Below are 23156 nucleotides of genomic sequence, written 5' to 3'. Positions count from 1 at the left end.
CAACTAATTCCAGATGGTGGAGCCCTCACAGAGAACACTATATGCATTTCCAGTAAGTTACTGTATGCCAAGGCTGTTGCCTCTGCTCACCTGGATGTCATTATGGGGGTTCCAGTCAGAGTCGTAGATAATAACTGTGTCAGCAGTGGCCAGATTGATTCCAAGGCCCCCAGCTCGAGTGGAAAGCAGGAAGCAAAACTGCTGAGCACCCGGTGCTAAGAGAGGAACCACAATTCCAATGAACAAATGTGTAAGGGGCATCAGAATACAAAACCTCATTAGCAGATGCAAAATGCTACATATAGGATGGATAAACAACAGGCCCTACTGTGTATAGCACAAGGAACTATATTCAGTATCTTGTGATACACCATAGTGGAAAAGAATATGAAAAAAAAAGGTATGTTTTTAAAAAAGAATTGTATATATGTATGACTGAATCACTCTGCTGTACAGCAGAAATTAACCCACCGTAAACCACCTATACTTGAATTAAAAAAAAACCACACACCTCTTTAGGCAAATACCGAAGTATCAATAATGGTATTCATCGTAAGCAAAGAGCACCAACAGATACTGAGATGAGTGTGAAAGTTTAAGGAGAAACAGGATGTCACCATGGTCTCAAGTGTCCCCTAAAGCAATTTATCAATCGCAATGAAGAAAACCTTACAAGGGAGAAATTCAGCAGACACCACCTGAATCAAGTAATCAAGGTCAACACCAGCAGTGGAACATTATCAATGTCACATTGTCCCTGGGAATGATGCACTGAAAAGGACACAGCATCACTTTTGCAGACTCCTGCCCGAAATGTGTAACATCAATCGAATCATGAGAAAACATTAATTAGACTGATATTAGAAAAGCTAGGAGAAGGCAGTGGCAACCCACTCCAGTACTCTTGCCTGGAAAATCCCATGGATGGAGGAGCCTGGTGGGCTGCAGTCTATGGGGTCACAAAGAGTCAGACACGACTGAAGCGAGTTAGCAGCAGCAGCAGACATTTTCATATTTTTATGCATTTAGACATTTAAGAAATAAAAGCTTCTGTTGTAAAAAAAAAAAAAAAAAAAAGAAAGAAAAGCTAAACATTCTATAAAGGAGCTGACCAGTCACCACCAAAGATATCAATATCATGGAAAAAAAAAGAAAGAATGAAGAACTGAAAGAGACAACATCTATGAGTGATGTGGGATGCATGGGGGGATCCTGACACATGGTCATTGGTGACATTCAAGTCTATTACCTGGTTAGTAGTATACTAGACACCTGGAAAAGGTCAGTTTTCACTCCAATCCCAAAGCAAGGCAATGCCAAAGAATGCTCAAACTACCACATGATTGCACTCATCTCACACGCTAGTAAAGTAATGCTCAAAATTCTCCAAGCCAGACTTCAACAATACGTGAACTATGAACTTCCAGATGTTCAAGCTGGTATTAGAAAAGCCAGAGGAACCAGAGATCAAATTGTCAACAACCGGTGGATCATCGAAAAAGCAAGAGAGTTCCAGAAAAACATGTACCTCTGCTTGATTGACTATGCCAAAGCCTTTGACTGTGTGGATTACAATAAACTGGAAAATTCTGAAAGAGATGGGCATACCAGACTACATGACCTGCCTCTTGAGAAACCTGTATGCAGGTCAGGAAGCAACAGTTAGAACTGGACATGAAACAAAAGACTGGTTCCAAATCGGTAAAGGAGTACATCAAGGCTGTATATTGTCACCCTGCTGATTTAACTTATATGCAGAGAACATCACGAGAAACGCTGGGTGGGAGGAAGCACAAGCTGGAATCAAGATTGCCGGGAGAAATATCAATAACCTCAGATATGCAGATAACACCACCCTTATGGCAGAAAGTGAAGAAGAACTAAAGAGCCTCTTGATGAAAGTGAAAGAGGTGTGAAGAAGTTGGCTTAAAGCTCAACATTCAGAAAACTAAGATCATGGCATCCGGTCCCATCACTTCATGGCAGATAGATGGGCCAACAGTGGAAACAGTGGCTGACTTTATTTTTCTGGGCTCCAAAATCACTGCAGATGGTGACTGCAGCCATGAAATTAAAAGATGCATACTCCTTGGAAGGAAAGTTATGACCAACTTAGCATATTAAAAAGCAGAGACATTATTTTGCCAATCAAGGTCCATCTAGTCAAATCTATGGTTTTTCCAGTGATCACGTCTGGATGTGAGAGTTGGACTATAAAGAAAGCTGAGCGCCAAAGAATTGATGCTTTTGAACTGTGGTACTGGAGAAGACTCTTGAGAGTCCCTTGGACTGCAAGGAGATCCAACCAGTCCATGCTAAAGGAGATCAGTCCTGGGTGTTCATTGGAAGGACTGATGTTGAAGTTGAAATTCCAACACTTTGGCCACCTGATACGAAGAACTGACTCACTGGAAAAGACCCTGATGCTGGGAAAGATTGAGGGCAGGAGAAGGGGACGACAGAGGATGAGATGGTTCGATGGCATCATCAACTCGATGGACATGCATTTGGGTGGACTCCAGGAGTTGGTGATGGACAGGGAGGCCTGGCGTGCTGTGGTTCATGGTGTTGCAAAGAGTCGGACGTGACTGAGCGACTGAACTGAACTGAAGTGAACTGTGGTCATGTAAGTTATCAAGGAAAGCCAGGTGAAGGGTATACATGAACTATGTTATTTTTTTGAACTTTTGTGTTCAAAACTATCAAGTTATAAAGTTAAAAAAAAAAAAGAAGAGGTGGTGGTAGTGGCTGAGACAAACCTGCCACTAGCTTGCTATCTGGGCTTGGTAAATCTGGATAAATCCGGGTCCCTCCCAGGCCTCAGCATGCAATGAAGATGATTAAATGAAGTGCCCTTCTTTTCAGCAGAGAGAACAAAGACTCCATAGGGAATAAACACTCTCCCAGGAATAATCTGATACATTCTTCCAATCAAGAAATTCAAAAGTACTCTTCCATATCGACAAAAGACCCTAAACCACTACCCAGAAAAACAGATGCCAGAGAACAAGTGATGGGTCGAGAGCCCTGAGCGAGCGAGGATGCCAGGATCAAAGCCACTCCTCCCCTCTTACCATTGAAGCGGTCAATGGCCTCCTGTCGCATGTTCCCAGTGATTCCCCCATCAATACGTTCATATTTATAACCTTCGTGTTCCAGGAAGTCCTCTAGCAGGTCCAGCATCTTGGTCATCTGAAGAGGAGCAGAGTTGAATTACAGGATTAATTAGATGACAGTCCTCCCATACGTCTCTGAGCTGTCCACTGCTACCCAGAAGTTACCTGGGAGAAAATAAGGACACGGTGCCCACCCTCCTTGAGGTTCTTGAGCATCTTCTGAAGCAGCAATAATTTCCCGGATGCTCTGATGAGGGCACTGCCATCATACATGCCGTTAGGCATCTTAGGGGCTTCCTGGAGAGAGGAGCGAAAAAGAAAAAAATAAGGAAAGAAACCCCACACAGAGCAGTCCCCACCCAGGGACGGACAAGAGGTGTCACAGTGTACCATGGCGGCCACGGGGAAGAGATATGGGTGGTTGCAGCACTTCTTAAGATCCATCACCACGTTTAGCAGAGACACCTGGTTGCCGCCCCCTCGAGCATTGAGTGCTTCAAAATTCCGAGTGAGGATGTACTTGTAGTACTTCCTGTGTGGACGAAAGGGTAAGAGATATCACCCTCAAGAGTCGTTACCTGGCTCACCATGTGGTCCCAGGGTCTGGGGCCTTCCTTCCAACATCTCTCACTTTGGGACTGAGGAAACCTAAGAAGCGCCATTGCCATTCTTTTAAACAAGGAAAGGAAGAGCTGAGCACTCTGGACCCAGCACCCCAGCCACAGGTTCCTTTGGGCCTCGCTGGCTTGGTCACCACCCATCTCACATCAGAGTACGGGAAGGACTGGGAAACACCATACAGATGGGCCGGTGTGTCTAATTGTGTCTGCCAAATGGAGCCAGCGCCCCTTTCCTCCACACTCACTTCTGCATGGGGCTCAGCTCCACACGCACGATCAGCTCTGTCTTGGACGGCATGTTCTTGAACACATCAGCCTTAAGCCGCCGCAACATGTGAGGGCCCAGCATGTCATGCAGCTTTTTAATCTGGTCCTCCTTGGCAATGTCTGCAAACTCCTCCAGGAAGCCTTCCAAATTGCTTCAGAAGGAAAAGGAAAGAAGCTGTTGGAGAGGGGAAGGGAAGGGACATGATGCAGGAGACGGAAGGAGCAGGAAGGATGAGGAGCCGACTGTGGACAAGTATACACTTACTGGAACCTCTCAGGGGTGAGGAAGTTGAGCAGGTGGAACAACTCTTCTAGATTGTTCTGCAGCGGAGTCCCTGTCAGCAACAGCTTGTGCTGGAGCGAGTAGCCATTTAGAACCCGGAAAAACTGGTGAAGCAGATGGAGAGAAGTGAAGTGCAATGAAAACAGGGCTCCAGTACTTCTTTGTAAACTCCCGTTTTACCGCCCAGCAGTTAAGCCCCCGCCTCTACCTCCATCTCTCTTAAAAAAAGGTTTTTTTATTATCTTTTATCTTCTTGCCGTAGTTACTTTTTCTTTCAGCCACACTTCACAATCTTAGTTCCCCAACTAGCCAATGAACCCGTGCCCCACCCCCCCATCCCAGAGCAGAAGTGCAGAGTTCTAACCACTGGACCACCAGCAATGTCTTCCATCTCTAAGGCCTGGCCTCCAATGCTTATCTATCATGAGTGAGTAAGGAAGGCAGAGATCCTTTTTCCCTTTCTCGTGCTCCTAGGTCTCCCCTTCCTGAGTAGGTGGTACCAGAACCCTAAAACTGAAGGCCACAGCTCCCCGACCCCTCACCTTAGACTGATTGTTCTTGAGCCGATGGGCTTCATCCACGATGAGGCAGGCCCAGTCAATAGAGCCCAAGATGGCCATGTCAATGGTGATCAACTCATAAGATGTCAGCAGCACGTGAAACTTCACAGATGCCTCTTTCTGCACAGGAAGGTGACTTGGTCACTCGTATCCAGGCCAAGTCAAGGAACTGGCCGGAGGGTGGGAGTGGGGGAATTCCCTCCTCTCACCTCACCCCAGGGACCAGACTCAAGGACGCCATAGTAACAACTCTCACCCAGCCCTGCCTCCCTGAGGTACCTTCATGCGGGAAGCCTTCTTGCCGCCACGAATGGCATTGTCCTCAAAGGAGAACTCGTTCTCTCGGATGATAGCACGGCTGTCTTTGTCACCCACATAGGTCACCACGTACATATCTGGAGCCCACATTTCAAACTCCCGCTCCCAGTTGATGATGGTGGAAAGAGGGGCGCTCACTAGGAAGGGGCCTTTGGAATGACCCTGTGAGGAAGAAGAGCAGAGGGAGACTGAGGACTCAGGACCCCACACACAACCCCAGCGTCCACGCCCCGGTACCCAGCCCCTCCAGCGGGCAGAGGACTGGCCTGTGCACTGTTGCTGCCCCTCCTCCCTCCCCAGGATACAAACATGCCCAGCTGCCTCCTTCCCATAGCGCCAGGCCTGCCTCCAGGGAGCTCACACACTGGTCTCTTCCCACAGTGCCAGGCCTGCCTCCAGGGAGCTCACACACTGGTCTCTCCACACTAGTTCCACCCACAGTTTTGCTCATCTCAGTGCCCAGCTGGCCCCCAGGACTGAGGCTCCGGGCACCCACCACTAACGTCCCCAAGGCTCCACTCCCTCCCATCTGTCTCTGGGTACTTAGGTCTCTCTTACTATCACTCAACACTGTTCTCCTGGTCAGAGACTACTTTTATCTTCCTTTCTGTTTCCTCGGGATGTAAGAGAAGACCCTGAATACAGAACATCCACCCACACACAATGCCAGCAGCCCCGGCTCTCGCACCTCCTTGTAGAGGGAGTACAGGAAGACTGCAGTCTGCACTGTCTTCCCAAGGCCCATCTCGTCGGCCAAGATGGTGTCGGTGCCCTGAGCCCAGGAGAAGCGCAGCCAGTTCAGGCCCTCCATCTGATAGGGGTGCAGGGTCCCACCCGTAGCATCCAGGTACTCTGGCTGGCGCTCGTACTTCACTGTCGGCTGAAAGATGAAAAGAGGAAGTCATGAGCTGGTGAGGAATTCCCTTCCTTCCCTAAGACAGCAGCTGCTCCTCCTCACACGTGCTCACTAGAGCCTACTCAAGGAAGCCACAAAAGACCGGTGGGGGAAAAGGTGCTTGACAGTTACTGTAAGTTTGTGTTTTATTAGGGTCCTGCAAGAAGCAAGGCAAGATGGAGGTCTTGGTCCCACAGACATCAGAAGACAGACACATCACAGTCTCCCTGGCAACACAATAATTTTACCAGTCAGTATTCTACCAGGTTAATAGTTCTACGTTCTCCATAAATTTACTTTTAACCTTAACCTTACTCATATATTTCACAAAACCCCAAGGAACTGAGCCATGAATTAAGGGTCAAAAGACCCAGGTTCCAAAACAAGTTTCATAAAAGCTTGGTTGTGTGACTCCTCCATACTTAACACTTCCTCAGTCATACACTAAAGCCTATGTTTTTGCTTTTCTGATGAGGGAAAAGAAAGTATTCCTAGTATTTTTCCCCTGGTTTCCAGAGATGTGGAGAAGCCAAGAAGCTGTGTGAAGCATTTTAGCTACACCGACTTGAACGCCTGAGACCACCACTGTCAGAGGAGCACACAAGACACGCCATTCTGCCCGCCCTTTTCTGCCGACTCACATCAACTGTTGGGGTCTCAGGGGGCCTCTCCAACTTCCTCAGCTTCACCTTCTTGAGCTTCTTGCCTGGTCGTCCCTCCTCACCCCTCATCAACTCCCTGAAGAGGACAGAGATGTCACAGCGCTGCCAAGGGTCCTTCTCAACAAGCAACAGCTCTGATCACTGAGGTCGCTCACCTGTGATTCCAGTAGCTCTGCTTGAACAGGTCATAGTCCTGAATCTCCACATCCTCGCTCTCCCAGGATGCCTGGTCATAGGGTAGGTCCCGCCACTTGATCAAGTAGTGGACGTGGCCCTTCTTGTCCACGCTGCAAGGTCAAGAGGAGAAAGCGCTGAGCCAGAAGGCCCCCCTCCTCAGCTCCCCAGTCAGTCTTGCTCTCAAAAACCGCCAACAATAGATGTTCCAAACCAGATCTCTGAGGAGGCCAGACGCCACATAGATTCAGAACCAATATATCTGGTCTACCAGTCTTTGCACCAAAAATGATCTCTAATCTACAGTCTATGGCTCAAAGGCCAGGATTCAGTCAGTTAATAAATAACACACCGAGTGTCTCGTCCGACTGTAAGTTACTGGTGAGGTCCATTTTCTGAATCCCCCGAAGATACGCAGCCCACCTCCAGGATGCCCGGCCGGCTCCACCGGTACCTGTGGTTGAGAATTCGGTGGATCATCATCCACTCGGGCTTTATCCCATAGCGATAGAAGCGCTCCTCCATCTCAGCGAATTTAGGGTCCTTGTTCTTCCGCTTCCGGCTCTTCTCCTCGTCACCACCAAAGTCCCCAGAGGGTGGTTCATCCATGTCATTCTTCCGCTGATAGTTTCGGAACATCACTTGACAGTGCAGCTCCAACTGCAAGCGGGAAGAGAAAGATCACCAGGAGTGACGTCCACCCTTCTCTCCACAGGCTGTACTCTCACTGCCACCCCCATCCAGTCTCTCCCAGGCTCACCTGCAGCTCAGACACCCAGGAGCAGTGCCAGTACGACATCCCTTGCCACTTGACGAAGAACTGCCGCTCTGGCCGCCCCTCTAAGGGCTTGGGGGATGGAGTGTTGGGATCAGCATCTGGGGGCCGAGGCACTGGCGTGGGAGATGGTGGCTGACCCCACTTCCAGATTAGGATCTTCTGAACTTTGCCCTTAAGAGCTGGACACTAAGAGAGAAAAAGAGATGAGTCAACACCAAAGCACTACCCTAGGGAGAAGATGTATACCTGAGAGCAACTTCAACCTCATAGTTAGTAAAATCTCATTTCAATTACAGTCTAATCCCAAAACCCTTCGAGAGAGAGAATAGAATCCCCTCTGTTTCTGGACTTAGTCCAGGACTGGTGTGACAGTATCACTCCTATCTGCCTAACAGAGCCAGCAGCTAGGCCCACAATAACCTAGAACAAGTAGGCACAGAGAAGTCACAGGCCTGGAGCCCAGATTTCCTCGCTTAATCTAATAAATTGGTGCAAACATAATTGCAGTTTTGGACTGTGAAATTTAACATTTAAATTTAATCATTATAACTTGGCACAAACACGTTTTTATCAATCAAAATAGGGACCAATACAATAAACACATTTTTGCCAATGAGAAACAAGTTTATTCCTGTAGTGTAAAACTCCAGGCTTCAGGATTCAATGAATTCTTGAAAAGTACTTTCCGCATCATGCTGGTTGTGGAAGCGTTTTCCCTGCAAAAGTTGTCAAGCTGCTTGAAGTAGTAATAGTCGAGAGAAACAGAGGTAGGGGTTAGGTGAATATGGCAGATGAGGCAAAATTTTGTAGCCCAATTTGTTCAACTTTTTGATTCAACATTGTGTGAACACCGCATGATGTTCAACATTGATTGAACATCAACTTTTTGATTGAAGCATTGATTGTGTCATGTATGGTTGGGTGCTGTCATGGAGAAGAATCAGACCCTTTCATTGCTGTAGCTCTGGTAGCTCAGACAGTCAAGAATCTGCTTGCAATGCAGGAGACTGGACTTCAATCCCTGGGTCGGGAAGATCCCCAGGAGAAGGAAATGGCCACTCCAGTCTTCTTGCCTGGGACTCCAGTCTTCTTGCCTGGGAAATCTCACGGACAGACAAGCCTGGTGGGCTATAGTTCATGGGGTTGCAAAGAGTCAGACACTACTGAGCAACTAACACACTTTCATTGACCAATGCTGGCTGCAGGCGTTGTAGTTTTCAGTGCATCTCATCAATTTGCAGAGCATACTTCCAAAATGTAATGGTTTCACCGGGATACAGAAAGCTGTAGTGGATCAGACCAGCAGCAGACCACCAAACAGTGACCATGACCTTTTTTTGGTGCAAATTTGGCTTGGGAGGTGCTCTGGAGCATTTTCTCAGTCCAACCACTGAGCTGGTTATTGCTAGTTACTGTATAAAATACACTTTTCATTGCATATCACAGTCTGATTGAGAAATGATTCATCATTGTTCCATAAAATAAGAGAAGATGACACTTCAAAACCTTTCCAATTTGCTTCAAATGCAGAACAACCTTAGAATGGCTGATGTTGAGTTCTTCAGCAACTTCTTATATAGTTGTAAGAGGATGAGCTTCGATGATTACTCTCAGTTGGTCATTGTCAACATCCCATGACTGGCCACTACTTCAAAGTTCTCATCTCCTTTGCATGACTTCTTAAACCACCACTGAACTGTACATTCGTTAGCAGTTCCTGGGCCAAACGTGCTGTTGATGTTGCAAGTTTCCTCCACTGCTTTACGACCCATTTTGAACTCAAATAAGAAAACTGATTGAATTTGCTTTTTGTCTAACATCCTTTCCACAGCTTAAAATACACATAAAATAACTAGTCGTTACAAAAAACATAAACCAAGAAATATGCATTAAAATGATGTATAACACAATCACATTTAAGAATGTATTTCAATTATCAAATGGCAAAGTTCAACAGTGCTAAACCTCATTTACTTTTGCACCAATCTAGTAACCGCAGTAAATGGCCCTGTTATATGACTAAGCTACCGAGATCTCAAGGCTGGTGTCAAGACAAGATAGGATGTCCTGGGCTACATCCTATTTGGGAGAACAGGCAAAGCATCAGCTCTGTTGGAAGTCAGTCCTATAGCTTCCCAGGAGAAAGGCATCCCAGGACCACAAAGGAAGGAAAACCTCGGTTTTGGGGCTCAAAGTCCTCTCCTGCACCTCAGCCTGGAGATACCCACAGGGAAAAGGGGCGAACCCTTGGGTTGGTCCAAACCTCTAGGTCCACACCTCCCTCATCTGACCCCAGTTGGGGCCAGGCACTCACCGTGCAGCGGGGACACAGCCATTCGCCGTTGGGGATCTCTGGGAGGGGGGGGTTTAGGCAGTGGATATGGTAGGAGGAAGGACAGGTGTCACAGCAGAGCAGCTCCCCACCATCCTTGCAGACCCGACAGAACTCCATGTGGTGATCATCCTCTTCCTCGGGGTCTCCCCCAACCTCCTCCAGGATCTCCTCGCCCTCCGAATTGTCCTCCTTTGCCTCCCATTGGATGCCTTCCTTCTCCTGAAGTCGAGGACCACAGAGTTAGGTTACAACCACCCCCCACCCGCCCAGCTGGACCACGCCCAGCATCCCTCCAAGAGCATCCCAAAGCCCAGAGCCAGCAGCACCAGCATGTCTCCCCCCGCCCAGGCCCTCCCTGAGGCCAGGCACTCACGCAGTGTGGGCAGCTCCACTTGCCCTCGGGCGCCTTCTCCATGTCCGGGTCCAGGCAAACCATGTGGTACGCACGGGGACATGTGTCACACAGGATGATCTCTCCGCCTTGCTGGCACACCTCACAATAGTCCTGGTGGTCTGTCTCATAACCATCCACAGCAGTCACCTCCTCCTCGCCTGGGCAAGGAAGAGGGAAAGCCCAGTTATTAGAAAACGACCACCTCCCCCCCACCCCCGAAGCCCAGGCCCCATCTCCTTAGGGAGATGCCTCCCCAGTCATTCCCCTCAGCCCATCACATATTGATACAGAAAAGCAGCACACCTTTCTTTTTCTTCTTTGTGGTCCGCAGTTTCTTGCGGCTGCGGCTACTGCGGCTGGTAGAACCATCAGAAACAGAATAGCTATTGATACTGGCATCGTCGAAGTCAGACTCCACATCTAAGTCGTCATCCTCACTCTAATGGGGTGAGAAGAAATATGGCTCAAGGTTCAGGCCAAAGGGAAGGAGAGAGTGGTGGAGAACAGAGGCGAGGGGATCGCGCTTTCACTCGGGGCCCTGGAATCACGGCAAGGACTTACAAAGCGAGCCTAGTGCCCTGTTCTATGACCAACTCCCCACATACTTCAGCAGCCACCGTGAAAGGTGAATCCTGAACTAAGACACCATCCTCTCCAAGGGCTACGGCACCATCACCAGGGAACAGGGACAGGCTGGGCTCTCACCGAGGATCTCTTCCGCTTCGAACCAAAACCTCCCAGCTTGATTTTCAGGGGAGCTACTTTCTTGGGTTTAGGTTTCTTGGCGTCGGGGACACGAGGGCTGCCCTTGGGCTTCCTCCGAGCATTGGGACCTAAATCAGGAGAAAGCAAGTGAGATCATGCAGTCCAAACAACCATGACAGAGCAAAACATGGGGAAAAGGAAATATTCCCCACCCAAGTATTTCTACTGGGTTGGCCAAAAAGTGCCTTTTTAAGTAAAAGTAAGACACATTTTTCACATTCACGGAGAACTTTATTGCACAACGTATCCATCGTTTTGTTCCACTACTTTCTGCCACTTTTCCGGCAACTTCATAATTCTATCTTCCCAAAACTTATCTTTTTGAGCAAAGAACTGTTCCACGTGCCTTTTACAGTCTTGCAGGGAATTGAACTTTTTTTCCATTAAGAGAATTTTGTAAAGATCAAAATAAATGGAAATATGAAGGTGCAATGTCTGGTGAATAGGGTGGATGAATTGGAACTTCCTAGACAGGTTATAACAGTTTTTGCATCGTCATCAAAGAAACATGCAATCTTGCCTTACCCTGACGGAGCTCATAATAAAGGACTCCCTTCCAATCCCACCACATACACATCACCTTTGTTAGGATGAAGACCAGTCTTTCATGTGGTTGCTGGTGGTTCATTTCACTTGCCTCAGATTCTCTTCTGTACAGCATCTGCTTTTCATCGCCCATCACAATTTGTTTTAAAAATGGAATGTTTTTGTTACGTTTAAGTAGAGAATTCCATATGGAAATACAGTCAAGATTTTTTTCGTTTAACTTACATGGAACCCAAACATGAAAGCGATGAACATAACCAGGCCGGTGCAAATGATTTTCAACACTTGGATTTTTTGAGTATGTTGGCTATCTCCCATGTGGTATATATACAACGTTGATTGTTCTCAATTAATGTCTTGATTTGATCACTATCAACTTCAACTGGTCTCCCCAACCATGGAGCATCGTTCATCGAGAAACCTCCAGCCCGCACCTTTGCAAATGACTTTTGACACATTTGATCAGTCACAGCACCTTCTCCACATATCACACAAATCATTTCTTGCATTTCAGTTGCTTTTTTATCTTTCTTGAAATAATAAAGCATAATATGCTAAAATGTTGCCTTTCTTCTTTTGTCTTCAATATTAAAATGACTACACAAAAATTCAACTTTGGTATTTTTTTTTTTTAATGCACACTGATATGACAACCATCACAATACAATCTAACGAAACTGTTTCAAATGAAGTTAAAGACAACCAAAAACAAAAAAAGGACAACTAAGCAAGACTAGAGCCATCTTATGGAAAACAATTAAAGGAACTTTTTGGCCAACCCAACAAAATACACCCCACCTAAAACATTTCTACGTTGAGCTTCCCAAATTTCCCTCCTGATCCAAGATTCATCCCTCCCTCCTAGGTTCTATTTTTGGGCTGACAGAACAACGCATCCACACTTCTGCCAACCACACTAGTCCCCACTTCCACTGGGTCCCATTTTCACCTTTGCCCTCCTTGGTCTTGGCTTTGCGGATAGGCACCTCCACGGGGGGCGGAGGCGGTGCCACTTCAGTGGCTGTCACCATGCTCTCAACCACGGCCACTGCCGCTGCTGCAGCCGCTGCCACAGAAGCCCCAGAACTGCCTTTGAAGGGGTTGTTGGTGCTGAACTCCCGCCACTTCGCACCCAAAACCATCATCATCTTGGAGACAGCGATCTTGGGGTTTTTGGCAGCAATGAGGGGTCTGAGGGAGAAATGGCAGGAACAGAAGAGAGCAAAAGTTTAAAAATAAAAGATAAAAGATGGGGATGGAGGTGAAAAGAGATGACGGAAGTGTGCTCCACCCCGTCCCCAAGACCCTCCTGTTTACCGAACAAACTGGCTGAAGGCCTTGTAGTTGGTGAGGGTGCGATAATCCTCCTCAGAGAACACATGGTCGATGTCTTCCATGCCCCAGTCTTCCAGAAGCTGAGCGGAAGACTTAGGCTCCTGCAGAGAGAGCAGGGTCAAGGCTTGACTCCAAGTGCCCACGCTCACCAGAGGAATCTGAGCTGAAACTAAGGCTGGCGAGTCCGGGGTAAGAGCAAATTAGAAACAAGAGGAGAGAACTCAATTTCAGGAGCAGCCGAGTGTCTGGGAAGCAAAGGACAGAGAAGAGGGTAGAAGTGCAGGCACCTTCGAGTCATCGTCATCCTCGTCCTCCTCCTCCTCCTCTTTCCTCTTGGATTTACTCTTCTTCTCCTTCTTAGGGCCCAGCTTCTTCTTCTTCTTCTTGCCAGGGGTGTAGTCACTGCCTTCGCTGTCTGAGCGCAGGGCTACCTCTTCCTCCTCCTCCACAAACTCCGGCCCTTCCCCAGAGCTGTCCCCCAGCTGCCGGCATAAGAGCAAACGCTGGAGCAGGGAAGGGGGGAGAGGGAGACAGACACACGCATGCTACACACATGCTGACCTCAGGACAGCCCCAAGGCGACGCCTGGGACCTGGCCCCCCACTCCAGGGCCAGCAAGCAAAGGCCCCAGCACTCCAGCCCTTCTCAGGGCTCCTCCTGCCTTCCTCCTACTCCCCATGACATCAGTCACCCACTCACCTCCTTTTTTTGGCGCTTGCTCTTAGGGATTTTAGGGTCCCGAGGTTTCTTAGGCTTTTTCTTCTTCTTGAGCTTTGGAGTCTCTGCTTCTGACAAGTCCTCTTCTGGGTCCTCTTCGTTTTCTACATTTATTTAGCAAAGAATGGTATGCAGGGAAGAGATCAATAGCAAAAGGTTAGCACCTAATCCAGAGGCTTTAGACTTGATTCCCCCACCTCTTGTCCCAGATTCCACTAAAGAGAGCTGCTACGCACGCCACCAATGGAAGCTGATACTTGGGACATAAACAGAGAGAGAGCTGGAGATCCTTGAAACAGGCCTGCAGGGCCAAACCGGGCCCACCTCGGGCAGCTGCCCAGACCCTGAGCAGAAGTCCTCTATATGCTCACCAGGGCAGCCGAATCAAGCTGCATAGTTAACCAAGGAGAAAAAATAGGTCCAGCCCTCCTGTATTCCAGAAACCAGGAATGAGAATGAACGATCCTACCCAGAAGACAAAAACCAAAGACGACACCCTTGGCACATTCCCAGAACAGTACCTGCTCAGTGGTCCCGGAAACCATATCCTTCACTAATCCCCTTTGGCTCATCACTGCTCAAAACCACCAGAACCTCTAAGCCCCAGGTTCAGCTGCCAGCCTAGTATCATGCCCACTCCCAAACCGTACTTCCCTTCCCCATCTCCAGCTCTACTGTTCCTTCCCAGCTTCTCCTGGGTCAGTAGCCTCTTCTCCCCAGGGGCCCAAATCAGCCCAGCTGTCACCATCCCCCCCCTTCCTCCTCCCATCTGGCTCCGCCTCCTGCCGGCTGGGAGCAAACACAAAGCCTGGGGTAATGCTGAGAGCTCCAGGGCAGGCATAGGTGGGAAGGGGCACCGAGGGGGGAGGAGAAGGCCAGGAGGCAGCTTCCTTTGTAACAGACATTCACACCGGGCGCACCAGCTCCCTCCGCACCAGCTCCCTCCGCCCTCCTTCCCAAGCCACCCCCGCCCAAGGAGTGGGGAGTGGAGAAGGGAGTGGAGAGGAGGAGGGAATGCCTCACCCACTGAGGAGAGGGAAAATGGCTCCTGACCACAGAAACCAGCCCAGGGCACCCAGCTGCCAACAGAGGACAGACAGGAAGTGGCAGGGAAGGGGGGTGGGGTGGAGTGGAGTGAGGTAGCCGGAGGGGGAAAGACTACCCTCTCACAGATTTCACAAATGATCACCTGGCCCCACGTCCAAACACCACCCCTCCTAACACTACCCTGGGATGACACAGTTCTCAAGACGCCATTCTAATGTCCTAGACAAGGAAACCCAAGACACCTTGAAGGGTGATGCCACATGAGGGCCTGAGTTACTCCCTCAATCGTTAGGATTTCAATCATCAGAGCTAAGATTTAACAAAAGTTCGGCGGTACTGTGTCACAGTACACAACCTTCTTTCTGACACCCAAAAGGATGGCCTTCCTTGAGGGATGGAAGCCCACAGGAAGTCTCTGAAACTCAGCTTCCTCATCACCTCTACCCAGAATGCAGACCACAAATCCTAAAGCACCTCTAACAGGTTACAGGCCGCCACCTTTCCAACCAGCTGAGAAAAAGGGAGCAGCACCTAGAATAGTGGACAATAGCCTCCTACACAGGTCTTAGCTTCTGACCCCCAGAACTGGCCTGAAAACGCCTCTGGCTCCGCCCTTCCTGCAAGAGGCAGATACTGGGGAGCAAGACACACTGGACAAAGCGCCATCAGCCTCCCCCTTTCCCTCTCAGCCCAGGATCAGGCCAGGCACAAGACAGCCCCTCCCATTCCCCTGGGAATGGAACACCAGCCTGGATCTCTGCAGAAAGAACCATTTTAAGGCCTTCTCCCAAGTCATCCCTGTACTGTCCCTGTCCCAGTCAGCCACATCTCTAAGAGTCACCATCAAAGCTGGAAGTGGAGACTGGGACAATTCACATAGGCAAAAGGGACCCCCATTCCAGCCACAGAACACCCTCCAACTTCTCAGGCAGATGTGCTGACCTGGAAAGAGGCAAACTGGCTGATATAGAGGAAGATTTGGGAGAGGGGCAGGAATGGGGTGTGGCAAGTGGAAAAACTGGGTCACACTACAGCTTGGGGCAGAGTTCACCCTAGGAGCCTGCACAGTTCCCAGTCAACACAGGGGCAGCCCCAGCCTGAGGGGCCAATGGGAAACCCAGATGTGGAGCCAGCACTGGCTGGACAGCACTGCTGCTTCTCATGCCTCCCACAGAAAGCACAGGATCCTCTCACCACAACTAACCCTCCCCCGCATCCTGGGCCACAGCACAGAAATCTGCCACCATGCCCTCCACGGTGACAGGATTCAAGCCTCAGTTTCTGATCCCAGCAGCTGAAGACTCAACGAGAACACTGACCCTCTCTCCTAAGCGGCCTTGGGCGGAAGTGAAGACTTCCAACTAAGAAAGCGCCAAATGTGGAACCATCTCTCCTAGACCACCTCAACTTCCAGCTGGAGCTAAGGAGAGAGAAGGCAAAAGGGAAAGATGTTTGCTGGGAAACAAAAACAGAGCCAGCAGGATCCCAACTTAAAAATAGACACAGAGAAGATGAAGAAATGGCAGGTAGACAAAAAGATGAAGGAAACAAGTAGGTGACTTAGCTAGGTGTTCTGAAGAAACGACAGAGGAGACAGAGATCCACTTTAGAAACGTGACAACAATCATCATTTGAGGATAGACAAGAGTCATTCCAATCAAGCAGGGTGGTTAAAACAATTCGGGTTTGGCCAGTCCAAGGAGCCACCCCAAATCACAGACAGCACAACCCCCAACACACCTACACAAACACTTCACACCACCAGCCCAAACCCCAGGCTACCTGCGCAGGGCAGAGCCTTCTGGGAAAAAAGCCAGGATTAAACCGACTTGCCAGGGAAAGAGGGGTGCTCAGGGTATCACCTCCCTTCTTTCTGTCCCTCCTAATGTATCCTGCAGGCTATGACATCCTATCCCAGCCCCACTCTTAACATTCCAGCAATCTGCCTGACTAAAAGCGCTCTAGATCCCAGTTGAGGAGCGCAATTCAAACTTTAAACAGTTTAAACTGCACAGAAAGCCGGTAACTGATCAAAAGCTAAAAATAATCAGAGAGTAACCCGCACTCCCTCTTTCTTTTCCACAGCAGCAACCACAAGATCCTGCTAACCGAGATGCTCTGACGGTCTCCTCCAAGAGCAATCCTCAACTCCCTCACCTCACCGCCGCTGCCGCTGCGCCCAGCCTCCAGGGGTCCCAGCCACCTGCAGTCCTTCGGGGACCCACACAAGGCAAAGCCTACCAGCCCCGAGAACTCCCTCGACCGGGATCCGCAGAGCGTTCCCAAAGACAGTGCAGCAAGCTTGCACCGCGCTCCGCGGAGCCCAGGAGGCACATGGCTTCCACCCCCCTCGCACCGGAGCTCCGCAGAAGGGAACCACTCCCTGCGGATGCCCTCCACCTCAGGCTGCACGGTGGAAGCCCAGAAACTCAACCCTGCCTCTCCACCGACACTAGGGAGGACCCAGATGGCTCCTTCCTGCCCGGGGGCCCTGAGGGAAGGTGTTACCTGGGTGGGGTGGGGGCAGACTGTTGTTCAAAAGTGCATCCATGTCGTCCTCCTCGCTGCCCGCGGAGCAGGGGGACGGGGAGCCCAGGCCCGACGCCATCCCCTTCCGCTCCCGGCCAGGGAATTGGCCCAGCTGCTCCTGCCTGCGGCCTGGGGCCCTCGACACTGGCCCGAGTCACTGTGCGGGGGAGGGGGGAGAGAAAGAGAACAGTCAGTGACGCGCACGGCCCCCTCCCCCACCCCGCCGCGCTTTCCGCCCACCCCGGCCCCCCCTCAGCCACCCGAGCAGGGCACCCGAACCACTCAGGCTGAACTTAGTTCCACACTCCCGGGGGCGGCCCGGAAGCCGGCTCCTCGACTGGAGCCCCCCAGACTAAAGAGAGCGGCGCCCCCGAGGGCAGGCCGGTGCCGGCGTGGGGAGGGGAGAGGCCGCTGGACGGAGCCGGGCGTGACGGGGGAGGGGATCCGAGTGGCCGCGGCGCGGGGGGTGGGGGGGACCGGGGGAGGCGGCCGGCGGCAAGGCGCTCGGGGACACAAGGTCACTTGGGGGTGGGGGGGCGCCTCCCTGCGCCTGGGGAGGGGCCAGTCCCCAGACAGGGCAGCTCTCCAAAGACTGTCCTCTGGGACAACTCGGGCTCTCCGGAGGAGCCGCGGGGACAAGGGGGCGTGGAGGCTCGGCGCTCCGGGGGGCTGGAGGCAGGGGCGTGGGGGGACGGCGCTCCCACCGGGCAGGGGGCCGAGCCACGTGTCCCGGGGGGCAACTGAGCAGAGGGCGAGGGGGGCGCCGGGCATTGTGGGAGGCCGAGTCCGAGGTGGGAGTCGCTGGGAGCGAGACTCGGGTCGGGCGAGGGCGGGGGCTGGGCGCACTGCGGGGCAGGGAGAGGCAGGGTCGGCTCCTGGGGCAGGGGGCGGTCCGCGGGTCCAGGGACGCCCGAGGAGCAGCCGGGTGGAGGAAAGACCCTCGGGGCTGGTTGGGCTGAAAGGGACGTCTCTTTGGGAACCCCGAGCTCTCCTCACCCCGGAGCCGCCGCAGGTCGCGCTGGGTCCGGCCCGGTGTCACTCCCGCTCCGACTCCTCCTCGCCGCGGCCGAAGGGGGGAAAATGGCTCCGGCTCCGGCGTCGCCTCTTAAAGGGCCCGAAACACCGGCCGGGAAATCCCACCGCACAGGCCCCGCCCCCCCACGGACAGCCCATAATAACCTCAACCAACTCCAACCCCCCCTCCACTACCGCCACCCTCCTCCCTAGGTCTCCCGGGCAACCCCCGCCCCCTCGTCACTCCGGCAACCATTGGCCACGCCCCCTTCGAGCGCGCGCGCGCGTGTCACCCGGGCAACCACCTACCTCCTGGCCATCCCATAATACACACGGACACCACCCCCCCACCACCACTACCACCCCACGCACACACACACCATACACATACATGCCAGGGTTGTTGACATCTCATGATATTGCAGACCTATTGCAACTAACCCTTTATCCCCACCCCCCCGACATCCCATAATAGCTATCCTTTGCCAACTTCTTCACTCTTGGCCCTAACGCTAACATCCCATAATAATTCGTCACCTCTCCCTTCCCATGGCCATCCCATAATAAGCACCCGTCCCAGCCCTTCAGCCTCACATCCCATAATACTTATCCCCATCCCCCACAGACATCCCATAATAACTACTCTTCATCCACCCCCAGTTTGATATCCCATAATAGTCAGAAACTCACCCCCCCATCAACGGACACTTCGGCCTCCTCCCACACACATCCCGTAATAATCAGTCTCCCACTTTCAGTACTGACATCCCATAATAACCCACCCCCTGGCAATGCCCTCAGCCCCTGCAGGCTAGATCCTCACAACGCGACCCCCAGACTTCACACATTCATTCTAGTTCCACAGCCCTTAATAACCACTCCTCCCCATCAGAGAGATATCCCATAATGATCAACAGCCCTACCGTCACCCCACAGATGGACAACTAATCTCCTTTCCTCTAACACTGGAAAGATATCCCATCATTTCACTCCCCCACCCACACACTGACAGCCCATAATAATTGCAAAGAACTCGTGGTCAACCAGACATACCATAATACTCACAGCACAACCCAGAGTCACATCCCATAATGCTTCACCTCCATTCCACCACCCCTATACCTTTCCAGCCAGACATCCCATAATATTCATACTCATACCTCCCCCATCTCCAAGGCTGTCAGTCTATTCTAACACCCACACCAGAAGGGGTGAAGCGGGCTACCCACATTGCCCTGTCCCCGCCCCAGCTTGTACACACCTTCATCCCTTAATGAGCCAAAGCAGTGTCCTGGCACAAAGCCTCTTGATGTATAAGACCGACCCTCGCTTTCCTCATCCATCATTTCCAGACACCCAGGAGCTGAGAGTCAACCTAGGACCCCACCCAGTCCCATCAAAACCCAGGTGTTCTCCAGTCACTTACCTTCAGGTGAGTTTTCAGTAAGACCAACCAAATACCATACTGACCAGATGAGCCATTCACATAAAGTTTAGCTCACCCCAAAGCATCCCATAACAATTAACAAATCCCCACCTAAAGACTATTTCTCAACATTCCAGCAGTCCTTATCCCATACCACCTCCCCAGGTCAAGCAGTCCGTTCTCATTCCTGTGAACAGACATCCCACCACCCACCACGGTGTGAACTGAGGATCTTGCTAGCTGCTCACGAAGACCCAAGATTTGCTCTCCTTGTACTTACGTTTATGCAACAGATGTTGAGGGAGTACCTAGCAAGGCACAGAGCTGGGCACCATAGTGCCTCCCTTCAAGAAGCCTAAACAATCAAATGCTGAGGCTAGATAGAATGTCTGGTGTCAATGAAACACAGTGCTGTTTCCTAATTTCCTGTCACAGGGAATAAAACAAATCCCAACTGGTCTCAGGAGACATCAGATCCCAGTAGAGATTCTCAGTGGTCCTTCTAGAGGTGGGAGGTATTTCTAAAGGATTTACAATGTAGATGGATGGTCAAGATAATCTCCTCTCTGCCCACTATGTACTAAGGCATTTTGATTGGAAAGCACTGTCCATCCCTCCAGCAAAGTGTTTCTAATACAGAAACCCTATAATGTCATCATGTGCTTCCTTCTTGAGGGACTCGTCAACATGCCAGAATTGTTATCTTTATGTTTGAACACCAAGGGCTTCCCTAGTGGCTCAGATAGTAAATAATCCATGGGCAATGTGGGAGACCTGGGTTCAATCCCTGGGTTGGGAAGATCCCCTGGAGAAGGGCATGACAACCCACTCCAGAATTCTTGCCTGGAGAATCCCCAAGAACAGAGGAGCCTGGCGGGCTACAATCCATGGGGTCTTAAAGAGTTGGACACAACTGAGCGACTAAGCACAGCATTCTTGAACATCAAATCCTGCTGACCAATGCCCCATGTTTCTCATTTATATGTTCTCATTCTGTATCCTGAAGTCTCATAACACTCCCAACTGCCTCCATCCTCATCTTGTTGGAAGTTCCATTCTCTGCCCCCACAAAAAAACCCTCATCACTGTATAATACTCACCATTTTCCCCTCCCGTGTACAAGTCAACATCCCAGAATGCCTTTTTCATTTATAATGCCACAAGGAAGCCTCCAGAAATATACCATTCCCTTCCTTACCTGTACCTACCCTGCAGCCACCCTGGGGACCTAGCCTAAGAAAGTCAGAGAACCCAATCTTAAAATCCTTTGGCCCTTAGAGAACCTGAGCCTATAGCCTATCACTTTTTCCTCTTCCTGAGCCCCAGAGAACCAGGACCTGGGTGAGAACCAGTATCTCAGCACCACTTCCTTGCTGCCCCTACTCCAGACCCCAGAGTCGGATAACATCTTCCTCTACTCTCTTGTGCCTTTTTCACACAAGTCCAAGGCCCTTGCGGGTACAACAGGTTGAAGAGCAACCGGAACTTCCTCCTAGGAGAGGCCCTTCCTGACCAGAAGTGAGCGTGTCGCCCTTCTAATCTCACTTCCCTAGAGAAAGGGCCTGGCCAGATGACCCTCCCTCCTCTGGGAACCTCAGGACTGGAGAGCTGGTGAGGAGAGATGAATTCAGGAGAGGCAGAAACTTGCTTTGGGAAATCAGCATCCCTATGCTTCCAAGCATCACTTTGCTGACAAAGGACAAAGGTCCATCTAGTCAAAGCTATGGTTTTTCCAGTAGTCATGTACAGATATGAGAGCTAGAGCATAAAGAAAGCTGAGTGCTGAAGAATTGATGCTTTCAAATTGTGATGCTGGAGAAGACTCTTGAAAATCTCTTGGACTGCAAGGAGATCAAACTAGTCAGTCCTAAAGGAAATCAACCCTGAATATTCACTGGAAGGACTGATGCTGAAGCTGAAACTCCAGTACTTTGGCCACCTGATGCAAAAAACTGACTTACAGGACAAGACCCTGATTCTGGGAAAGACTGAACTCAGGAGGAAAAGGGGGATAGCAGAGGGTGAGATGGTTGGATAACATCACCGACTCAATGGACATGAGTTTGAGCAAACTCCAGGAGACAGTGAAGGACAGGGAACCCTGGTGCTGCCATCCACAGGGTCGTGAAGGGTCAGACACGACTAAGCGACTGAACAACAACCAAGGCTTCCAAGCAGAACACCAGTGATGGTGACAGGTCTCTCCCCCAGCTCCCACCTGACTTCACTCCCCGGACCACCCTTTCGGCACATCCACTCTGGCACACAGGATATTTCCCCCATTCTGCAAGGCTGCTTAGTCTTCCCATTCAATTCTTTTGTCTTCAAGGTTGGGCCTCATTCATTTGTGCAAATCCTCCCCCATGCTTATTCTGAGGACTAAGAGCAAACCCTGCCCTCCTCACTTGGGGGACAGGAGGCAGCTCTTTCATTAAGGTACCATATACCTCCTTTGAGAAGTTCTCACTAACCTACAGAGCTGCCAGAGCATTATTATGCCCTCCTCTCTCCCCATTTCTTTAGGGGATCCAGCCTGCCTCTGGGCCTCAAATTTCATTCTGTAATGTCTACATCTGCCCCATACCCTCTTCTTCCCATATATACACCAAATTACCACACAGATTCATAAACCAGAAGAAGAGTTTTGTAACTGTGTAGTCACAGCTTCTTGTCTGTGGAGACACACATGGTCCCTTTTGTCCACCACAGCCCTTTACCCTATCCTGCCGGTTGGCTCCTCTTACTCCCCACCTCTCCCTGATACCACCACAAGGAGTAAGTCAAAGTCTCTTCTTCTCTCCTTGAGTTCCAGGGGGCTAGGATGTTCACGTCACTGTTGTGGTCTTTTCACCTCTGTGCTCCCCCTCCCTACCCTGGCCCCAGGCTCCCCTCCCAGATAAATTATAAATAAACCACCAGCAAGATTGGCCCACAGAGACTAAGGGTGGGATAATCTCCTGATTAATGCACCCAGGGGGACAGCCTCTCTAGCCTGTTACCTTAGTGTTCTGCTTCCCTCCCTGTGGTACAGAAGAACCTAGAATAACAGAGTGGGTTGTCCATGGAGTTTTCAGCACATGCTCTGTAGTTCTCGCTCCATCTCTGTTCTGTGAGTCCCAGAAACTCTGTTCGCTAAACATCTAAGAGTGTTCCTGCTCTGTCAGAAAAGGGGGGTTGGGAAAGCAACATAGGACAGAAAAGCCACAGGGACAGTGCAGGCCGATGGCTAGGCAGGATGGAGGCGGTACAGGGCTGGGGGGCACTGCCGCACATGTGTCCTGAAGGAGCCAACTCAGTCTTACTCCTCCGGTGTGACTGCTGGGTGGCACAGCTTCCCTGGTCAGACCCCTACCTGAGCTATAGTCCAACCAGAAC

General features: G+C 50.6%; 1 protein-coding gene and 1 long non-coding RNA gene across 17 annotated transcripts in view; one reads left to right on the top strand and one right to left on the bottom strand.

Annotated features, from left to right (window-relative positions):
* CHD4 (chromodomain helicase DNA binding protein 4) overlaps positions 1-18395 on the bottom strand; it is a 31572-nt gene extending 13177 nt beyond the window's left edge. For 4 of the 16 annotated variants that reach the window (XM_081588150.1, XM_081588151.1, XM_081588152.1 and 1 more), the window contains exons 1-23: positions 18338-18395; positions 17321-17498; positions 13748-13869; positions 13336-13551; positions 13031-13149; positions 12663-12904; positions 11108-11235; positions 10706-10841; positions 10382-10560; positions 9988-10227; positions 7656-7859; positions 7350-7555; positions 6877-7008; positions 6701-6797; positions 5853-6044; positions 5126-5326; positions 4829-4966; positions 4269-4390; positions 3982-4155; positions 3507-3648; positions 3282-3413; positions 3075-3192; positions 91-215 (exon numbers count right to left, since the gene is read on the bottom strand). In XM_081588150.1, coding sequence (XP_081444276.1) covers positions 91-215; positions 3075-3192; positions 3282-3413; positions 3507-3648; positions 3982-4155; positions 4269-4390; positions 4829-4966; positions 5126-5326; positions 5853-6044; positions 6701-6797; positions 6877-7008; positions 7350-7555; positions 7656-7859; positions 9988-10227; positions 10382-10560; positions 10706-10841; positions 11108-11235; positions 12663-12904; positions 13031-13149; positions 13336-13551; positions 13748-13869; positions 17321-17420 — 3465 coding nt within the window. In that variant the 5' untranslated portion in view covers positions 17421-17498; positions 18338-18395. The remainder of the gene's footprint in view (positions 1-90; positions 216-3074; positions 3193-3281; positions 3414-3506; positions 3649-3981; positions 4156-4268; positions 4391-4828; positions 4967-5125; positions 5327-5852; positions 6045-6700; positions 6798-6876; positions 7009-7349; positions 7556-7655; positions 7860-9987; positions 10228-10381; positions 10561-10705; positions 10842-11107; positions 11236-12662; positions 12905-13030; positions 13150-13335; positions 13552-13747; positions 13870-17320; positions 17499-18337) is intronic. The other 12 variants (XM_081588158.1, XM_081588159.1, XM_081588160.1 and 9 more) reach the window with 3 other exon arrangements.
* Positions 18396-18725: 330 nt separating this feature from the next.
* On the top strand, positions 18726-22859 carry LOC145544840 (uncharacterized). The gene is made up of 2 exons (XR_014081665.1): positions 18726-19787; positions 21170-22859. It is a non-coding gene; the product is annotated as an uncharacterized LOC145544840 (long non-coding RNA).
* Positions 22860-23156: the final 297 nt, after the last annotated feature.

This window comes from Giraffa tippelskirchi, chromosome 4, assembly GCF_054371585.1.
Source record: "Giraffa tippelskirchi isolate mGirTip1 chromosome 4, T2T-mGirTip1v1.2.pri, whole genome shotgun sequence".
NCBI lineage: Eukaryota > Metazoa > Chordata > Mammalia > Artiodactyla > Giraffidae > Giraffa > Giraffa tippelskirchi.
This window is presented reverse-complemented; position numbering and strand designations above follow the sequence as displayed.